The sequence below is a fragment of the Chiloscyllium plagiosum genome, chromosome 9 (assembly GCF_004010195.1).
Source record: "Chiloscyllium plagiosum isolate BGI_BamShark_2017 chromosome 9, ASM401019v2, whole genome shotgun sequence".
NCBI classification, from domain to species: Eukaryota; Metazoa; Chordata; class Chondrichthyes; order Orectolobiformes; family Hemiscylliidae; genus Chiloscyllium; species Chiloscyllium plagiosum.
In genome coordinates this window covers 63,039,566-63,060,773 of record NC_057718.1, presented here as the reverse complement: position 1 = coordinate 63,060,773, position 21,208 = coordinate 63,039,566, and the positions used below count along the sequence as shown (strand labels likewise).

The 21,208-nt window shown below is 40.1% G+C and overlaps 1 protein-coding gene across 4 annotated transcripts in view; it reads left to right on the top strand.

Moving 5' to 3' along the window:
• Window positions 1-1,961: 1,961 nt before the first annotated feature.
• Window positions 1,962-21,208, top strand: part of usp34 (ubiquitin specific peptidase 34) — a 371,687-nt gene continuing 352,440 nt past the window's right edge. For all 4 annotated transcript variants that reach the window (XM_043696074.1, XM_043696076.1, XM_043696075.1 and 1 more), the window contains exon 1: window positions 1,962-2,470. In XM_043696074.1, coding sequence (XP_043552009.1) covers window positions 2,428-2,470 — 43 coding nt within the window. In that variant the 5' untranslated portion in view covers window positions 1,962-2,427. The remainder of the gene's footprint in view (window positions 2,471-21,208) is intronic.

The window sequence follows — 21,208 nt, the reverse complement described above, 5'->3', positions numbered from 1 at the left end:
CTGCAGGTCAGCAGAGCAAATTAACTCTTTAATATCACACTGAGTGCAGCAAATGATTACAGATTGCAACTCTTCTTCTTTAATAGTCTTTTGTAATGCTGATAAATTTACAAATTTGAGTAACTTATTCCCCTTAAGTCAGCTTGCACTTACAAATGTCAGTACCATACCCTGCTCCTTCTCTTAAATTGGCATAATTCACAGGTCCCTCAGAACTCTATAGTGTGCAATACTGTGATGTCAGCTGCTGCTTACCCCTTGTCCACTTTTACTGCTGTTACCTACTGCACTGAAAATTAAATTTCTTAAAAATAATAATCATACCTATGTCATAGACTGTTGCCAAAAACAAACTCCCAAATCTAAGTTCCTACATGTTGTAACAATTTCATGATTGCTTCATTAACATATAAAGGCCGTTTTCATCAGTGAAGGTTCTGGTTATATATGGTCCATATTGCTTTAATCAGCAAGGGGATTGGGATTAACATTTGCAAGAAATGTGGGACACATTGACACTATAGCTCCAAACCTGTAGGTGTAATACCATTTCTGCACTTTATAGATGCATACTTATTGTATGGTCTGCTGTCTGTCTATTAAACAGGTCAGTGTGTATGTCAGGTTTTTTGTGTACCATGGAATGTTGCAAAGGAAAATTTGGCCAAGATCTGAAAAGCTTTTGCTTTTAAATGTTCACTTTTTTAAATTGAATGTGTTGTTACTAAAAGACCAGATACAGTTCTGGGCATCACATTTTAATTTATTCATTGGTGGTCCCTCACAAATGAGGATGATTCTCATCCACACTAAGGGTGAGTTCATAGGTGACCACCCTGAATGTGCCTGTGAGAGAGTTATTTTAACATTGCGAAACCATTGCACACTGAAGGATGTGAAGGCATCTGTGATGGTGCAGGAAAAAAACTCACAAGAATGGTTTCAATGATGAAGAATTTCAGTAACATTGTTTGGATTGGATAATCTGGCACTGTTCTCCTTGAACTTGAGGTTGAGAAGAAATTTGATAGACATTATCAAAACCATGAAGAGTTTGGACAGAAATTGTTTGCTAGAAATTCTGTGTCTTATGACCTTATAATCCACAACCACCTGATGAAGGAGCAGTGATCTGAAAGCTAGTGCTTCCAAATAAAAAAACCCTGTTGGGTTATAACCTGGTGTTATGTGATTTTTAGGTCTGGACAGAACTTGTAGGGAGAAACTGTTTTCATTGATGCAAGAACTTGGAACAAGAACTTGCTTATGGTTGGCAAAAGTAAAAGGAAGAGGAGAAAGTGAGCACTGCAGATGCTGGAGATCAGAGTCAAAAAGTATGGCATTGGAAAAGCACAGATCAGCTAGCATCCGAGGTGCTGCACAGTTGACGTTTCAAGCATGAGCTCTTCATCAGGAATGAGTAAGAGTAATATGATTTTTGTTGAATACAGTAAGTGGTTAGGATCTCGAATGCATTGCCTAAAGGTGGTGGAGGGCAGACTGAATCGTTATTTTCAAACGAGTATGGGGCAGAGTCCTGAAGAAGGTCAACACCCAAAACGTCCACTTTTCCACCTCCTGATGCTGCTTGTTTTGCTGTGTTCTTCCAGCCTCCTGCCTGTCTGGCGGGCCTAGCCCTCCTGCACTTTAACCAATGATACTATGCTGGTTTTATAAATCTAGCCAATTTAACACGAAATTGATCACTTTAAAAGGTAACTATCAAATTTCTGCAGAAAATGAATCATTAATTTCAATCGGAGTTGCTCAGCTTTTGGACGGACTGTAGTAAATTATAGTTTTAAAGAACATCCACCATCAGAGACAGGACGTGAGTTTGATAAGCTAAACGAGTAATGTTTTGCTCTATTCTGTAAAGATGCCCATCTGAAAATGAAAGTAACTATTTCGCCGGTGAAAACTTCAGGTTAATAAACGAACGAGCGACATGGGGAAATAACACCGATATCAGCACCACGTCCTGTTTAATCCAGTTATAATTTATTTTTAAGACACTCGCAACCACTCACTCTTCTCTCCGTTGTTTATCAAGTTGGTCGAGTCATTGCGGCCGTTGGCGAGGTAAGGTACGTTGCCGTGGCAATGACATGCGAACGTGTGTACCACCTGTGGCAGGGAGGGGTGGCCATCTTGGACGCTGCGTGAGGTGCGCGACGCAGGGGAAGGACCCGATTGTCAGCGGAAACATCCGAAGCTGCTCGTCGGACTTGTCCAAATCAAAATGGCGCGGAGGTTCGAGCTGGTCGTTGTGGTGCGGATCGGTTAATTTGCATTCAGATTTTTTTTTCTCCCTTTCCCTCCCTTCCCCCTCCCTCAGCGCCTTCTCAAAACAACGAACGGTCGCACAACAAACAATTGAACTTAACGAGAAACCGTAGGGCAGATAAATGGTTAAATTAGTGAAAGATGTGCGAAAACTGTGCAGAGCTGCTTGACGTGTTAAATGCAAGTAAGTGGTAAAATTATCTCCTCATTGCTGCACAGGCCTGTAGGTATTTGTGTGAAAAATAATAATCTGCAGTAATGCATAGCCATTGGTTCCGGCCTATATGTCTTTAGCTTTCATGCAGGCCTAGACTCTCTTAAAAGTGCTCCGGTCATTCAAGGCATTTTGTCTTGAAATGTTTCTTTTCCTTCCTTACCATTAAGATCTATGCTGTACAGTAGTTAATGTTTACTTGAAGTTTGCTGCAATATTATGAAATTAATTAGTGCATAAATGATTTAGAGCTTTTGTGGCCTAATGTCAGGCTGACGAGAATAGACTGATTTTGTTTTACACAAATGCCTGATGTTATGGGTATCAGTTACACGTTGCTTTGAGTTCTATAATTTTAATATGTCTGTAAAAATGTGTTATTGATACCAAATGGAAATGTATGCATTGCTTTACAGATTCGAGAATTTGCATCTAAACTGTATAGGGGGAATAGGTACATTTTAGGATGAACTTGCTTTGATGTCACTTTGTGACTATTGATTATGGTTGAGGATAGTTTAATCGGTCACATAAAATCAGATTGCATTGTTGGTAGATTTTTTTAAATGACTTTGCAGACTTGCTGACACTGATCAGTTCAAAATTCTTATTCTTAATAAGTACACCATGCCTTGATCTATTTTAGATTGTCATTTAGGAATACTGAATCCATTTTTGGATAGTGGTGAGCAATACAATGGCTGTGTTGAGTAAATTTATTTGGTGGTTCTACATATTCATCTTAGTTCTTATAGGAAATGGAGTCTTCATTAGCAGAAAGTTACAAACATACAACTATCATTCATTTAGTTGTGTATATGTTAACTTCAAGATAGTTCTTTGCATAATGCTGAATTTGAATAATTGAAAATTTGTTTTTCTTAAAAAAGCATTGGCAGTAAAACAAGTTCTGAATGCATTAGAAATTATGCCTTCCTTTTGAGCAGATTTTATCCAAAATGTTTTACAGTTTGTAAATTGTGACAAAAGATTTGCTGTCCTTAAAATTCTCTCATTGGATGCTAATAAAGATCACTTGAGAAAATTGGACAGCTCACTAGAATTCTTTAACAGCACCTAATGAAAAATGCATTGACAGCTGATTTTTGTAATGTAAACATCTAAATTTAAAATGTCATTGATTGCATCTGAAACTCCAGCTGCTTATTTTTTCATGTCAAGTCTTTAATTTGTTTGTACCCATTCAACAGGCCAGATTAGTAAACCATTACATATTCTACTGTGTACTACCATGTGATATTAGTGATAATAGCTAGGTTCTGAAACTGTATTCTGATGTACTGCATAATCTATTAGGTCTGTTTGCTTCATGTATGTCATATTCCAACAAAGTGGATTATGGAGCATTGTAATACAAATTCTTAAAATTATGACCCAGATGGAGCAGGCTGGATGCAAGCAGACTATTTCCACTAGTTAGGAAGTAAAGGATGAAGTGTCAAAGATACACAATTTGAATGCAAGACATGCAAAAGAATTTAGAACAAACTTCCACAACTTTGAGACTGTGTAATTTGCTTTCAAGCTTGATGGTTGAGGCAGAAACTGTTAAAATTCAAGATATTGAATGAGGGAAAATGTATGGGTAAATGTGACTAGAATGGTTCACTTGAATGGTGTATATGCCTACGTAGCTATTTTTTAATCAACCTTTTCAGAGGTGTTAGGACAAATTTCTAGAGCAGATGGGACTTTGGACGCAAGCCTCCTGATTCAGAGTGGGGGACTCTATCACTGTGCCACAGGAGCCCAGCTAGTGTATATTAGTTGGGCCAAGTTGTTTTTTTTTTGCAACCTCTGTACAGTGCTTGTTACGCCTCATACAATATTCAATTTCAAGAACTATATTCAATATTAACAGTTACTTGGTAGGGCAGAATTCAATAAAGATGAAATGCAAGGCGTATTGCCAAAGCGCTTTGTTTTTGCAAACATCAAGATGAATGCAAGAATACCAAATTTCAAATGAGAACAGCTTGTTCTACAGGCATAAAGGGTGCTGATTGTTTGGCAGTCAATTCTGATGTATCGAGGTGCTTCGACCAACTAGAACGAAAGGCACCTCAAGCTCCAAGATAATCAAAAAAAGTTGCAACACCTGAGCATATTCCTGTTTTGTTTGCAGTGAAAAGGTCTCTGCTTGTGACTTTATATCCTTGAGGAGAAAGTGAGGTCTGCAGATGCTGGAGATCAGAGCTGAAAATGTGTTGCTGGAAAAGCGCAGCAGGTCAGGCAGCATCCAGGGAACAGGAGAATCGACGTTTCGGGCATAAGCCCTTCCTGAAGAAGGGTTTATGCCCGAAACGTCGATTCTCCTGTTCCCTGGATGCTGCCTGACCTGCTGCGCTTTTCCAGCAACACATTTTCAACTTTATATCCTTTTCAAGTTTAAATGAACTATGTTATGAGTTTTACTTATTTTCTTAAATTGGTTGTTAGTGTAGATATTAGCACGCAAGATTGGGCTGGACTTGAACAATTTTAGAATTGCATCTAACTTGTGTTTGCAAAACAATAAGCTAGTTGCAAATGATCTATACTCTGCTAATTATGAGCAACAAAAGATACATGTTTGATTTGATCAGTTGGAGGTACATTTTATGTGCCAGGTATTGTGCATACTGAACTTTATGTTACTAAATTTTATGGTGATGGCAGCATCCTGCTGGAAAATGCTACTTGCATTGCCACTACATAAGAGTGTGAAATAGACTTAGTCTATTGTTTAAATTTTTATGTAATTTTATCTTTCCAGGGTAATTTGGGTTAGAGGTTTTGGGTCTGAAAGTGGTGTCCTTTGGTCCATTTGTAAAATTTTATGTTGCATGAAATGGTCTGATCAGAATAACCATTGTCCTGCATGAGAGCTTTGCACTGCAGCTCTGTCAATTTCACAAGGTGAGCAAATAGCTAGATTCGTATTTGCAGGATTTCTGAATAGTCAGTCTTCTAGTTCATGGTGCTAAATGATTCTTGTATGTATATTGACCAGTGAAACTAGCCTTGTAGTTGATTTCTAAACTAGCATGGAATGTGAGTGTATTTGACTGTCACAAAAGGTAATTTTTAAAAAAAAATCATTCATGGGATAAAGATATCTGTTATCATTGGTTTTACTGCCAATTTCTTGCATAATTGCCTGGAATCAATTAAAGGTCCACCACATTTCTATGGGTCTGGAGTCACATATAGGCATATAGTCACGTACAGGTAAGGATGACAGATTTCTTTCCCTCAAGGATGCTAGTGATCAGATGGGCTTTTATGATAATTGACAGTGATTACAAGGTTGCCCTTGACCAGGTTTTAAATAAACTGAGTTCAAATTTCACCTGCCATAGTGGGATTTGGACATATGTCCACAGCTCATTAGCTTGGGGTTCTATATTCCTAGCCTTGTAATGTTACCAATAAGCCACTCCATATTGGAGTGCATTAAGGTGTTTAAAGATTTCATAGAGTACAGCTGTGGATTGAAAGATCTCAAATGTATTATCAATGTATTGAGGACGTGCATTTTGTTTTAAAAGCCTGTTTTCTAACAAGTTGGGTATTACGAGAATGTTGCCAGGGTTGGAGGATTTGAGCTACAGGGAGAGGTTGAATAGGCTGGAGTGTTTTCCTTGGTGCGGGGTGACCTTCTAGAAGTTAATAAAATCATGGCAGGCATGGATAAGATAAATAGACAAGATTTGGAGATGCCGGTGTTGGACTGGGATGTACAAAGTTAAAAATCACACAACACCAGGTTATAGTCCAACAGGTTTAATTGGAAGCACACTAGCATTCGGAGCGTCGCTCCGAAAGCTAGTGTGCTTCCAATTAAACCTGTTGGACTATAACCTGGTGTTGTGTGATAAATAGACAAGGTCTTTTCCTAGGGGTGGGGGAGTCCAGAGCAAGAGGGCAGAGATTTAGGGTGAGAGGGGCAAGATATAAAAGAGACGTAAGGGGCAACCTTTTCATGCAGTGTGGTACGTGCATGGAATGAGCTGTCAGTGGAATGGTGGAGGCCGGTACAATTGCAAGATTTGAAAGGCATCTGGATGAGTATATGAATGGGAAAGGTTTGGAGGGTTATGGGCTGGGCGCTGGCAAGTGGGACTAGATTAAGTTGGGATATCTGGTCGGCATGGACGAGTTGGACCAAGGGGTGTCTTTCCGTGCTGTACATCTCTGACCTCTGGAGCAGGTGAGATTTGGTTCAAATGTACGGACATGACCACTGCACACAAGAGTCCAGAATATTGAAGCTCACTCCAAGAAAGTGTGTTTTTGAGGGAAACTGACACAAATTGTGCGCAGCTACCTAATTATAGCAGACTTTCTGTGACTGGAACATCAACTTGGTGTCTCTTAAAATTGAATTTGCATGAGTTGCTAAGTTCATAATTCAGTGAATAAGGATTCATAAAATAGCGGCACATCTATCTCGCCATAATAAAGCAGTGTGCTGCAAAAGGTGATGGCTTCCTTCAGCATACTAATGAATAGGTTAGCAATACTGAACAACATCTTGTCTATGCAAGTTCCTTACGTCCTCACACAAGTGAGGGAATTCTTTACCATGTAAATGGAAAACCCACATACAATTTGCCATGGTAATTCTCTCAACCATTTGCCAATTAGTGCTGCACAGCATCAACTGGTCATTGAGGAAATAGGTTGTAATAGGACATTGCTTTTGTTTATTTTTAGCAACTGATACATGTGTGGACATAGGATTCACCCTTGTGGCTCACAATCCTGGATGTTGAAAGACACCTTGCCACTCTTAGAAACATTTTCATAGCTTGCGTTTGAGACAAAACTGTGCATTTAGACTTGGTGGCAGATCCAGTAAATGAGTTTGAAGGTACCAGAGAACTGAAAGACAACTAATGTGGCTCTACTTTTTAAGAAAGTTGGGAGGAATAAACCAGGGAATTACAGACCAGTGAATCTGTTGGACAAAATTATGAAGGAGAAGCAAGATTTCATCAGGGATCCTCTGTCTAACCAAGCTATGCTGAGGTCATGATGAACAAATTTGATTGAACTCTTTTTGAGGAGGTGATCAGGTTAGTAGATGAGGGTAATGTAGCTGATGTAATTTCTGTGGATTTCAGCAAAGCCTTTGACAAGGATCCACATGGGACTCTGATCGAGAAAGTAAAAGCACGTGGGATCCAGGATAACTTGGCAAGTTAGATCCAAAATTACCTTGGTGATAGAAGACAGGGTGGTAAAATGTTTGTCTGACTGGAGGCCGGTGTTTAGTGACATACTATAGGGATCAATGCTGGGTCCCTTTTACTGTTTGTGATATAAATAAACAGTATACTTAAGTTGGGAGGGTAGAGGCGGTAAATAAGTTTCGGTTACTTATAAGTTTGGGTCACTAATAATGAGGAAGAAGGTCTTCAGTTACAGGAAAATATGAACGGGTTGGTCAGTGACGTGGATTGTGGGTAATCCAAGATGGAGAATGGGGGAAAAAAAAATTGTGGCTGTAAAAGCTGCTTTTTTTTTTTTTGAGGCATTTTAGGTGTTGGAGGTGATTTCTTCTTAATTCCAGAAGCAGCGATTACTGTTTTATATGCTGTTGTTTTGGAACTTTAGGGGAAAAGCAATGCAATTTTTAAAAGGAGGAAGACCGACAAAAAGCAGCAATCACATGGTTAGTGAGGGAGAGAGCAAAAGAAATCTACACTGCTAACTGACACAGCAGTGAATCTGCAGTTACTGCCTTTGCTATTTGAGTTTATGCATCTCTGGAAGTCGGAAGGCATCTAGGAAAAATTAACAAGCAATGAAATTCACAACTGACCTTAGAGGAACCTATGTGGGAGAACACATGTCGCAGGAACAGATAAGTGCCTAGTTTTTACATGTGACAACATTGCTGTAAGTCTACAGTAGTGACTAAATGCTTTCCTTGATTGTTCAGAGCATTCAGTATAGGGGTTGGGAGGTCATGTTGTGGCTGCACAGGATGTTGGTTAGGCCAGTTTTGGAACATTGCATACAATTCTGGTCTCCTTCCTATTGGAAAGATGTTGTGAAACTTGAAAGGGTTCAGAAAAGATTTAAAAGGATGTAGCCAGGGTTGGAGGCTCTGAACTATAGGGAGAGGCTGAATAGGCTGGGGCTGTTTTTCCCTGGAGTGCGGTGACCTTCTAGAAGTTTATAAAATCATGAGGGGCATGGATAAGATAAATAGGCAACGTCTTTTCCTTTGGGTGGGGGAGTCCAGAACTAAAGGGCATAGATTTAGGGTGAGAGGGGAAAGATTTAAAAGAGACCTAAAGGGGCAGCTTTTTCACAGAGGGCGGTGCATGTATGGAATGAGGTGCCGGAGGAAGTGGTGGAGGCTAGTACAATTGCAGCATTTAAAGTCATCTGGATGGGTAAATGAATAGAAAGGGCTTCGAGGGATATGAGCCAAGTGCTGGCAAGTGGGACTTGATTAGGTTAGGATATCTGGTTGGCATGGACGAGTTGGATCGAAGGGTCTGCTTCTGTGCTGTACAGCTCTGACTATGTACATATCAGGGTTAAATTCTATCTGTTACCGATAAATGTGAAGTGATGCACTTTGGAAGAAGTAACAAGACAAGGGTGTGCTCAATGAATGGTAGGACATGAAGAAGTTCAGAGGAGGAGAATAGAATCCCTACAGTGTGAAAATGGGCCATTCGGCCAACAAGTCCAAACTGATCTTCCATAGAGTATTCCACCAGACCCATTCCCCTACCCTATTACTCTACATTTACCCTGACTAATTTACCTAGCCTACGTATCCCTGAACACTGGGCAATTTAGCATGGCCAATTCACCTAACCTGCTCATCTTTGGACTGTGGGAGGAAACTGGAGGAAACCCACGCAGACATTGGAGAGTGTGCAAATGCCACACAGACAGTTGCCCGAGGCTGGGATTGAACCCAGATCCCTGGCACTGTGAGGCAGCAGTGCGAACCACTGATCTACTGTGTCACCAAGTGCTTGTCCACAGATCCCTGAATGTGGGTTAATGGGATGGTTAAGAATGCATATGTGGCACTTGCCTTTATCAGTTGTGGCACATATTATAAAAAGAAGGGGGTTATGTTGGAGTTGTACAAACCTTTGATTCAGCAATGAAGAGGGTTTGTTTAGTGCAGAGAGGGTTGAGAAGATGTACTGAGAGAAGTGCGTAAAATTGAGGGGCCTGAAAAGGGTGGATAGGAAGCAGCTGTTCCCCTTAGTTGAAGGGTCAGTAATATGGGGGTATAATTTTAAGGTGAAGGTAAGGGTTTAGATGGGATTTGAGGAAAACATTTCCAACTCTGAGGGTAGTGGGAAATTGGAGTTCACTGCCTGCCTGAGCAGTAGAGGCGAGAAACCTCAATCTTTCCAAGTGTTCAATGCCATACTTTGTAAATGTCAACATTCAAGGCTGTTGGCTAAGTGCTAATAAATGGGATTAATGGAAATAGGATGGCCCAAACCTGATGGGCAAATGAGCCTCTTCTGTGCTATATGACTTTGACTCAATGGCGCAGTAATTAATAATAAGTATGTATTTTGTGGACATTGCATTGTCAAGTTTGTAAAGATGTTTAGGTGTCACCTGAGGCTTCTGGGGGAAAAAAACACAGACATTAATGTGACGTGAAAATAACAAGTCTTTGGATATTTCAAATTAAGTGCAAGACCCATTTGGCTTGATTTTCAAGGACTCCAGATCTTCATCTGGAGATAGGATTGTTCAGCTGTGCCACCACAAACCAAAGTGTGCTAATAGCTATATTGTTGTGGTTCTGTTCGACGAGCTGGGAGTTTGTGTTGCAGACGTTTTGTCTCCTGTCTAGGTGACATCCTCAGTGCTTGGGATCCTCCTGTGAAGCGCTTCTGTGATGTTTCCTCCAGTATTTATAGTGGTTTGAATCTGTTGGCGAAGGTACTACTGTTGCACAGATTCAAACCACTATAAATGCTGGAGGAAAGATCACAGAAGCGCTTCACAGGAGGCTCCCAAGCACTGAGGATGTCACCTAGACAGGAGACGAAACATCTGCAACACAAATTCCCAGCTCGGCGAACAGAACCACAACAACGAGCACCTGAGCTACAAATCTTCTTCTCACAAACTTTGAATAGCTATATTAGCAACCAATTTGAAATAATCAGTCCAATTCAGAGCATGATAAATTTATGCTTGCTAGAAATCACATATGCGCAGGAGTCTGTTCTCTGTGGTAAGAAAAAGGAATGCATTCAATTCTTGTGCCTTTTTTTAATTACTTAGGAGTTTCAAGACTCTATAATTCCCACATAGCAAGACCTTGGCCAATTAGACTCAACTTGCCAACCAGTTGGCTCCCTTTTTTCTTGTGAATTGTGATCATAACATTTTGGCATTTTTGCACTTGTCCCTGAGTTAAACTTCTACATGGCTCTCTTCTCTGCTTTATTCAGTTCTGTAGATCTTAGATGTTAATTTTGTACATGGCTGTAACCCTGTGCATGGGTTTAGTTTGGTCTGATATGTGACAGTGCCTTGATTAAAATATCTGGTTTGTTACAGCTGTTAGTTATGAGAATCTGGAGGTAATGTATTTGAGCATCTAATTCTTTGACTGTTTCATTGTATTCAAAATGCCTTTTTTAATGAGCCAAGCAGCTGCCATCATTTTAGAACAACAAAAACCAAGATGACCAAGAAAACCTAGCAGTCAATTAACACAGTAGTGGCCTAGTCATCTTGTTAATATTGAATGTAACTTCTTTTTGGGATTTGAAGCACCAGGCCTCAGTTTGGCTGTATTTATACCCATTCACTTTCAGTTGATGGCATTAAATATTTTGGTGAGCAGCAGTATAATTATTTTAATTTTTCTACTCCATTGAAGTAACCATCTATGTTTGAAACTGATTAATAGTTGTAGGGTTACTTATAGTCATGGATAATTGGAGAATACATTTACTGGATGTTCATCAGACTTCATTTTAGAGAAGATGGTTTAATTTTAAAAACAGGGTGTCTTTTGCTTAGTGAGTATCTAGTTTAATTTTTTTTCTGGATTATGCTTTTAAAAATTATTTTGTTTGTTACTTTTGCCTAGAAACCGTGAAATGCTAGTGTTGATAGTCCAGCAGGGCAATTATTGCAGCCGAAGTTTTGATACTGGAAGCATTTCAACTTCTTCAAACTTGACAGTTGAAATTGAGCGTTCTCCCCAGAAAAGTATTAAATGCAGAAGTTCAAGTTGGGTTGTATTTCATGCTGTGTAATATGCACAAAATAATAAACTTGGCACTAGTCATTTGTAGGATATAAGTTGTTCAGATGGTTTAGTTTTAAAGTAGCTTACTTTTTTTCTTTGTCTAAGGTAGAAGAAGAGAACATAAACACTGTTTCCAGAATAACAGGCAACCTTTCTTGAATTCCAGTTCCTTAAATGAGCAGAAAGATGCTTATTTTAACCTTTTTTTTAAACTACTTGTTGGGTATTGGCATTAGTGCAGATGTTAATTATCTAGCTTTTATTCTTCTGCTCTGGAAATATTGCAGTTTCTTTCACTCAGTGGGTCTTGTCACTTGACTGGGTAGTTCTTGTTTTCAATACTAGTTCAAGCAGTTACTATATAAATCACAAATTTGTGGTCAACTAAGGACTTTTATATTTTCACATTAGTTTCTTGCTGCCATTAGGGATGATGTGGTATCTGTTATGTGTAATTTTCTTTTTGTGCTGCAATGTTACAAAACAGTACTGTATACTTACTTTGTCCATGGCAGTGTCATGTGATAATATGTAACAAATGAGACTACTAATTTACAATTCTCTAGGCAGATTTAGTCTAGAAATGTAACTTAACACTAGTGTACTGTAAATTTAAATTGTGTGTGTGTATACTGGCAACAAATGTCAAATTAGACAAGGAAGTCAGCCCAGTTCAATAAAAATGGAAGATTTACTTCTTCAAAATAAGATTTGAGGAGAGAAATGATATATTTGCTGATGAATTTGCATAGTTTATCAAAATGTATTGTGACCCTCCAAGTCCAGCATGTGTGAGAGTCTCTCATTAATCTGCACACATATGTATTATGGGGTCTTGGATATGTGCATGAGGTTTCAAAATATTTGCAAGTAAATCAGTTGTTGAGAACCAATATAGATCAGTGAGCTTTACTTCTGTTGGAAAGTTTTGGAAAGAAATATAAGAGGATTTGTATTCATCTAGAAAGGAATAATGTTTTGTGAAAGGTAGGTCGTGCCTCACAAACCTTTTATTGAGTTCTTTCAGAAGTTGACCAGGCACGTGGATGAGGGTAAAGCAGTTGATGTGGTGTATATGGATTTCAGTAAAATATTTGTTTGATAAGGTTGTCCATGGTAGGCAATTGCAGAAAATACAAAGGCATGGGATTGAGAGTGACTTTAGTGGTTTGGATCAGAAATTGACTAGCTGAAAGACGACAGAGGGTGGTGGTTGATGTGAAATATTCATCCTGGAGTTCAGTTACTATTGGTGTACTGCAAGGATCTGTTTTGTGGCCACTGCTGTTTGTCATTTTTATAAATGATCTGGAGGAGGGCGTAGACCTGCTGGGCTCTTCCAGCAACAAGCTCTCAACTCTGATCTCCAGCATCTGCAGACCTCACTGTCTCCTAGTACATTTGTGGATGACACTAAGGTCAGTGGAGTTGTGGATAGCGTGGAAGGATGTTGCAGAGGGACATAGATAAGCTAGGAAAAAGTGAGGACTGCAGATGCTAGAGATCAGAGTCGAGAGTATGGTGCTGGAAAAGCACAGCAGGTCGGGTAGCATCCGAGGAGCTGGAGCATCAACGTTTCAGGCAAAAGCCCTTCATCAGGAATGAGGGCTTTTGCCTGAAACATCGATTGTCCTGCTCCTCAAATACTGCTTGACCTGCTGTGCTTTTCCAGCACCACACTCTCTACACAGATAAGCTGCAGAGGTGGCAAATGGAGTTTAATGTGGAAAAGTGTGAGGTGATTCACTTTGGAAATAGTAACAGGAATAGAGTTCTGGGCTAATGGTCAGATTCTTGATAGTATAGATGAGCAGAGAGAACTGTGTCCAGGTACATCGATCCCTGAAAGTTGCCAGCCAGGTTAATAGAGTTTTTAAGAAGGTCAACAGTGTGTTAGCTTTTATTGGTAGAGGAGATTGAGTTTTGGAGCCATGAGATCATGTTGCAACTGTACAAAACTCTGGTGTGGCCACACTTGGAGTATTGCCTACAGTTCTGGTCACCACATTGTAGGAAGAATGTGGAAGCGTTGGAAAGGGTGCAGAGGAGATTTACCAGGATGTTGCCTGGTATGGAGGGAAGGTGTTGACGAAAGTCTGAGGGACTTTAGGCTGAGAGAAGGTGGTTAAGAGGTGACTTTAGAGGGTTGGATAGGATGGACAATGAGAGCCTTTTTCCTCTGGTGATGGCTAGCCTGAGGGGACATAGCTTTAAGTTGAGGGGTGATAGATAGAGGACTGATGTCAGAGGTAGTTCCTTTACTCAGAGTAGTAAGGGCATGGAATGCTCTGCATGCAACAGTCGTGGACTTGCGAATGGTAAGGGCATTCAAATGGCCATTGGATAAACCGATGGAAGATAATGGAATAGTGTAGGTTAGATTGGGCTTTAGACTGTTGCGCCGAAATCATCGAGGGCTGAAGGGCCTGTACTGCACTGTAATGTTCTATGTTCAATCAGTGTTCCAATTGTTTATTTTCCATTTATGTTCGTTCCAAAACAACCCTTACCTATCCTATTTCATTCACATTGGACTGACCCACAAAGTACAAGAAATCAGCCCCAAATTATATTTTTGTTTTCTGGAGTTGAAGGGAAATATTGTTGAGCCTCAACTTTGCTACATTGTCATCCAGTCAGTTAGCACTTTGTGTTCTTCTGCACTTACTTGACGAAGATTTTGTTTGGCTCATTCCCCTCTTAAAACACTTGCCATCAAAATTCCCACTAATGTTCTAAACCAGGATAAACTCGTGAGGTCAACAGTAGAAGACTGCTTAGAGGGTATTTGAGATTTTTGTATATGAAGAACACTTCCTACTTGATGAACCACTTCTGTTCAGAACGTATCCAGTGGTTATCTATATAGTAATAATTATTGAATATACTATAAATATACAATGTGTTTGTGAGTGAAATGTATTTTTTTGTGGAGCCCCACTGGAGCTTTCTGATGTGGATTGTGATATTCCAAAATGATTGTCATATCCTCCTTGAGTTAATTGAACTTTAATTTGCTTAATTATCATCATCCTCCAACTAAAGGGACAACAAAAAAAACCATTTGGTACTGGAGTACAAAGCTTTACTGGGCTTTCCAAAGGGGACTTTGATACACCACATTGCCATTATATTTCTACATTGATTAGATTAATGAAAGTTAACTACCATAATCCTCTGATTTAAAAATAATTATCTTTGCATGAATTTCTTAACAGTACTGTATTATCTATGTGGAGGTGCCGATGTTGGGTTGGAGTGGACAAAGTTAAAAATCCTCCTACACCAACACCGGGTTATAGTCCGATAGGTTTATTTGGTATGGTCCTGTTTCACAGCTACCTGAAGAAGGAGCAGCACTCTGAAAACTAATGCTTCCAAATCAACCTGTTGGACTATAACCTGGTGTTATGTGATTTTTAACTTTGTATTAGCTACTGTACTGCGCTTGGCACAATCTGACACCTGTCTGATTATCTGTGCTAATATCTCAAAGTCATACAGCACAGAAACAGACCTTTCGGTTCAACCAGTCCATGCCAAATATAATCCCGATCTAAACTAGTCCCACCTACCTCCACTTGGCCCATATCCCTCCAAACATTTCTTATTCATGTAGTTCTTATTCACTGTTTTTAAAAGAAATTATGCCACAACTTTGGTCCAGTGACCTGTTGGCCAGTTGTGGAGGCTTAGTGTTTTGCAACATGGCGAAGGTAATGCTACCAGAATTCTTTTTTTATCCATCCTTTCTTTCCCTGTATTGGCTGTCGCAGGAATATTATAATGTTCTTATGGAAATAATTTAAGCACCTTAAGTTTTATTAAAACAGAGAAAAAAATGAGGTAATTTAGAATCATGGATTTCAGCATGCAGTTTTCATTTAGTAACCTTTTGAAACTTCATGACTTTTTGTAATGTAGACAAACGTAGCAGCCTTTTGCTTTGTTCATGGGTTATGCACATTGCTAGGGATTTAAAAAAAAATACTGGATTTTACAATAGTAAGGTTGTTGAATGACAAGAATAGATAGTTGTTTGTTTCTGGAGATGATCGTTGCCTAGTATTTTGGGTCATGAATATTTCTTGCCACATATCTCAGTACCTTGTTCGTAGCTTGCTGCCAGCAAGCATAGGACTGCTTCAGTATCTGAGGAGTCATGAGTGTTGTGCATTCATTATTTCTGATCTTATGATGAAAAGAACGTCATTGAAGGTGTCCTTGGGGAAATGTCAAGTATTTTAAAAAAAAAGTTCCACGAAATCAAACAGAGTCAGTTCAGATTTTGTGGAAGAGAAATCCTGTTTGATTAAGCTGTTTAGATTTCTTTTGAGGCAAAATGTACAGTAGAGAAACGGAAACCAGTGGATGTACTGCACATGGATTTCCAGAAAGTATTTGATACGGTTCCACTTTAAAGATTTATTGTGGAAAGTAAAAGCAATAGAATGGTTGAAGCAATAGAATGTTGACAATACAGGGCTAATGGGAAGCAGAGAGTAGGCATGATAAATGGATCTTTTTCAGAATGGGATGAGTGTTATGCTGTAAAGAGCAGTGTTGGGATCTCAACAGTTTGCAATTTATATAAATGACTTGGGACATGGTTGCCAACTTAACTGACAATGCAAAGATTGGTAGGAAAGTACATTTGTGAAGTGGATATAGGGAAAATAAATGTGTGATGTAAATGACCAAAGATCTGACAAATGTGATAGAATGTGGGAAAATGTAAAATTGTCCATTTTGGCAAGGAGGTTTTTATTGAAAAAGAGAAGTATATATCTAAATTGTGGAAGATTGCAGAGCTGTTGGGTTACAGAGGGATCTGGGTGCCTTAGTGTATGAATCACAAAAGCGAGCACAGCAAGTAATTACAAAAGCTAATAGAATGTTATTTATTGCAAAGAGAAGTTATGCTTTAGTTTTACAGGACAGTGGTGACACAGAATACTGTACACTGTATTTAAAGAATGATGTAAATGCATTGGAAGCAGTTCAGAGAAGGTTTACCAGACAAATACCAGGAATGTGAGAGTTGTCTTATGAGGAGTGGTTTGTCAGGCCAGGCTTTTAATCTACTGAAGTTTACAAGTGTAAGAAGAGACTTAATTGGGACTACAAGATCCTGAAGGGTCTTGATAGAGTAAATGTGGAGAGGATTCCTGTTTTGGGAGAATGTAGAACTAGGGGCCACTGGTTAAATTTCAGTGGTTGCCCATTTAAAATAGCTGAGACGAATATGTATTTTCTCAGAGGGCGATGTGTCTGTGGTGACCCCCCCCAAGCCCTGCCCCGTTCCTGAGAAAATGATGGTATATTAAGCAAGGGAGTGGAAGGTTATTAGAAACATAGGTGGGAATGTGGATCTCAGGTTACAGTCAGATCAGCCATGATCTTTAATGAATGTTGGAGTAGGCTTGAAGGGCTTAATGGTCTATGAACGTTGTTTGTACCTAGGATACTGTCCTAAAGAGCGCCTGCAATGATGTCCAGATCTAGGATAATTGACCACCAACAACCACAATTATCCTCTTATTCTCAATAACTTAAATGTTGATGCTGGGGATAGTCAAATGCAGCCTCTTTAGCTACATTTCTGGAATTTAGTCATTTGTCTGTTTGGACCAAGGTTGTAATGAGGTCCAGAACTGAGTGATCATGACAGATTTCAAACTGAGCATTGAGAGGGTTAGTGGATAAATACTCATGATACCACAATTCACAACCCCTTCCATTACTTTCCTGAGAGGAAAAAAACTAATAAAGCAGCAATTTTGAAGATTGCTCTGTGTGAAGTTCATCCTGGGTTAATTCCAATGTTTGTAGCCATACTGAACTGGCTTTATTAACTATATCTAATATGTCTATCCTCACTGGCATGATGGCATGCCCCTGCAACTCACTCAGTGAACCTCCATATGGACCTGAGATTTTATTTTCACAAAGACCTGTGATGATCATCCCTATCAATACTGTCATAGGTTTATTCATCTGCAACTGAGAGGTTGAGTTCAGCAGATATTCCCTCTGATTTTCTTATCAACTGCTATTGTCCAATCAAGGACATGTGGATTCTTGGGCTCGGTCAGTTGTGCTCCTATTTTGCCCACTCCTTGTGTTCCTTTTAATGGCAAATATTGAAGCCCCCCACCCCAGTGTACACTTTCTGTTCCCTTTCTGTTCTTTCAATTGGTGTTCAACATGAAGGAGATGGGTTTATCAACTTAAGGTATGGTGGTAGGTTGGTGGTTATGTTTCCAGACTAGTAACGCAGGAGTAATACTTCAGAGCCAAGAGTTCAAACTGCGACATGGCAGCTGGGGCAATTCAAATTTATTTAATTAAATACATCTGGAATTAAAAACAAATCTCCGGAGTAATGAAATTATAACTGAACATCTGAAATGTCAATTTGCCCTTTTTTATATTTTCATTTGTAGGATATTTACAAAAAAGCAAATTACTATAAGGAATCTTGGGTTTGAATTAGTTTCATATTTTACTTTGATTAAAATACTGTCTTTTGGCATCTTTTATCCGTTCTTGGATGTGCATTATGATGGCAAAGCTACATTCCTTGGGCTGAGAAAGTGGAAGAGGCCTTCACCTTTGAACTACTGCAAGCTTCCTGAAATAAAAAAAAATGCCTACAAGACATCCTAATTTTTTTTTTCAGATTATTCTGAATGCAACAGTTTTAAAATTTTAAGATGAAATTTACAAAGATGCTGTTGGTTGAGGAATAGATTCTCACTTGAAGCTTTCTGGCACCTTTTTCTAAGTTGTTAGTGGAGAAGTCTTCATGAACCCTTCTGTAGGGAACCACCGAGAGAGAGGGTGGATAAAGAAGTTGTAGTTAAGTGCTTAACAGCGAATGAATTTGATAGTGCCGAACTTGGAGTATTTCTGAAGACGTCTTGAGGTTTTTTTTTTGTCTTTCGGTCAAGAAATAAAAGCAGTAGGTGTATACTTAAGAAAAATCAGGAGGGCAAAAAGGGGACATGAGAGAGCTTTGGCAAGTAGAGTTAAGGAGAATCCAAAGGATTTTTACAAATACATTAAGGACAAAGGGGTAATGAGGGAGAGAATAGGGCCCCTCAAAGATCAGCAAGGTGGCCTTTGTGTGAAACCACAGGAGATACTAAACGAGTATTTTGCATCAGTATTTACTATGGAAAGGAATATGGAAGATATAGAATGGAGGGAACTAGGTGGTGACATCTTGAAAAATGTCCATATTACAGAGGAGGAAGTGCTGGATATCTTGAAACTCATATAAAAGTGGATAAATCCCCAGGACCTGATCAGGTGTACCCTAGAATTCTGTGGGAAGCTAGGGAAGTGATTGCGGGGCTTCTTATTGAGATATTTGTATCATCGATTATCACAGGTGAGATGCTGGAAGACTGGAAGATATTGGCTAACGTGGTGCCACTGTTTAAGAAAGGTGGTAAGGACAAGCCAGGGAACAATAGACCAGTGAGCTTGACTTAGGTGGTAGGCAAGTTGTTGGAGGGAATCCTGAGGGACAGGATGTACATGTATTTGGAAAGGCTAGGACTGATTAGGAATAGTCAACATAGCTTTATGCTTGGGAAATCATGTCTCACAAACTTGATTGAGATTTTTGAAGAAGTAAGAGGGTTGATATGGACTTCAGTAAGGCATTTGACAGGGTTCCCCATGGGAGACTGGTGAGCAAGGTTAGATCTCATGGAAGCTGAAAATGTGTTGCTGGAACAGCGCAGCAGGTCAGGCAGCATGATTGCAGGTTAGGAAGGCGGTGCTGAGTTCAATGGATTTGACTGAGACAAGGTGGGGGGAGGGGAAATGAGCAAACTGGTGAAATCCGAGTTCATCCCTTGTGGTTGGAGGGTTCCTAGGCATTCATCCCTTGTGGTTGGAGGGTTCCTAGGCGTTCTCATGGAATACAAGGAGAACTAGCCATTTGGATACAGAACTGGCTCAAAGGTAGAAGACAGAGGGTGGTGGTGGTGGAGGGTTGTTTTTCAGACTGAAGGTCTCTGACCAGTGAAGTGCCACAAGGATCGGTGTTGAGTCCACTACTTTTCTTCATTTATATAAATGATTTGGATGGGAGCATAAGAGGTATGGTTAGTATGCTTGCAGATGACCCCAAAATTGGAGGTGTAGTGGACAGTGAAGAAGATTACCTCAGATTACAACAGGATCTTGATCAGATGGGCCAATGGGCTGAGAAATGGCAGATGGAGTTTAATTCAGATAAATGCGAGGTGCTGCATTTTGGGAAAGCAAATCTTAGCAGGACTTAGACACTGAATGGTCAGGTCCTAGGGCGTGTTGCTGAACAATAAGACCTTGGAGTGCAGGTTCATAGCTCCTTGAAAGTGAAGTCGCCGGTAGATAGGATAGTGAAGAAGGCGTTTGGTATGCTTTCCTTTATTGGTCAGAGTATTGTGTGTAGGAAATGGGAGGTCATATTGCAGCATTGGTTAGACCACCTTTTTGGGATATTGTGTGCAGTTCTGTTCTCCTGCCTATCGGAAAGATGTTGTGAAACTTGGAAGGGTTCAGAAAAGATTTACAAGGATGTCGCCAGGGTTGGCGGATATGAGCTACAGGGAGAGGTTGAATAGACCAGGACTGTTTTCCCTGGAGCATCGGAGGCTGAGGGGTGACCTTGTAGAGGTAATAAAATCATGAGGGCCATGAATAGGATAAATAGACAAAGTCTTTTCCTTGGCGTGGAGGAGTCCAGAAGTAGAGGGCATAGGTTTAGGGTGAGGGGGAAAGATATAAAAGAGACCTGAGGGGAAACTTTTTCACGCAGAGGGTTGTGTGTGTATGGAATGAGCTGCCAGAGAAAGTGGAGGCTGGTACATTTGCAACATTTAAAAGGCATCTGAAGAAATTAGATTAGATTAGATTACTTACAGTGTGGAAACAGGCCCTTCGGCCCAACAAGTCCACACCGACCCGCCGAAGCGCAACCCACCCATACCCCTACCTTTACCCGTTTAACCTAACACTACGGGCAATTTAGCATGGCCAATTCACCTGACCCGCACATCTTTGGACTGTGGGAGGAAACCGGAGCACCCGGAGGAAACCCACGCAGACACGGGGAGAATGTGCAAACTCCACACAGTCAGTCACCTGAGTCGGGAATTGAACCCGGGTCTACAGGCGCTGTGAGGCAGCAGTGCTAACCACTGGGCCACCGTGCCGCCCATCTGGTTGGGTATATGAATAGGAAGGGTTTGGAGGGATATGGGCCAGGTGCTGGTAAGTGGAACTAGATTGGGTTGGGATGGATGAGTTGGACTGAAGGGTCTGTTTCCATGCTGTACATCTCTATGACTCTAAATGCCAAAGGGAAAAACAACATTTTGAACATGCTGATTGGTAGAGGTGTTGTCTTAGAATGTGCCAGTTAATGATCGTTAACA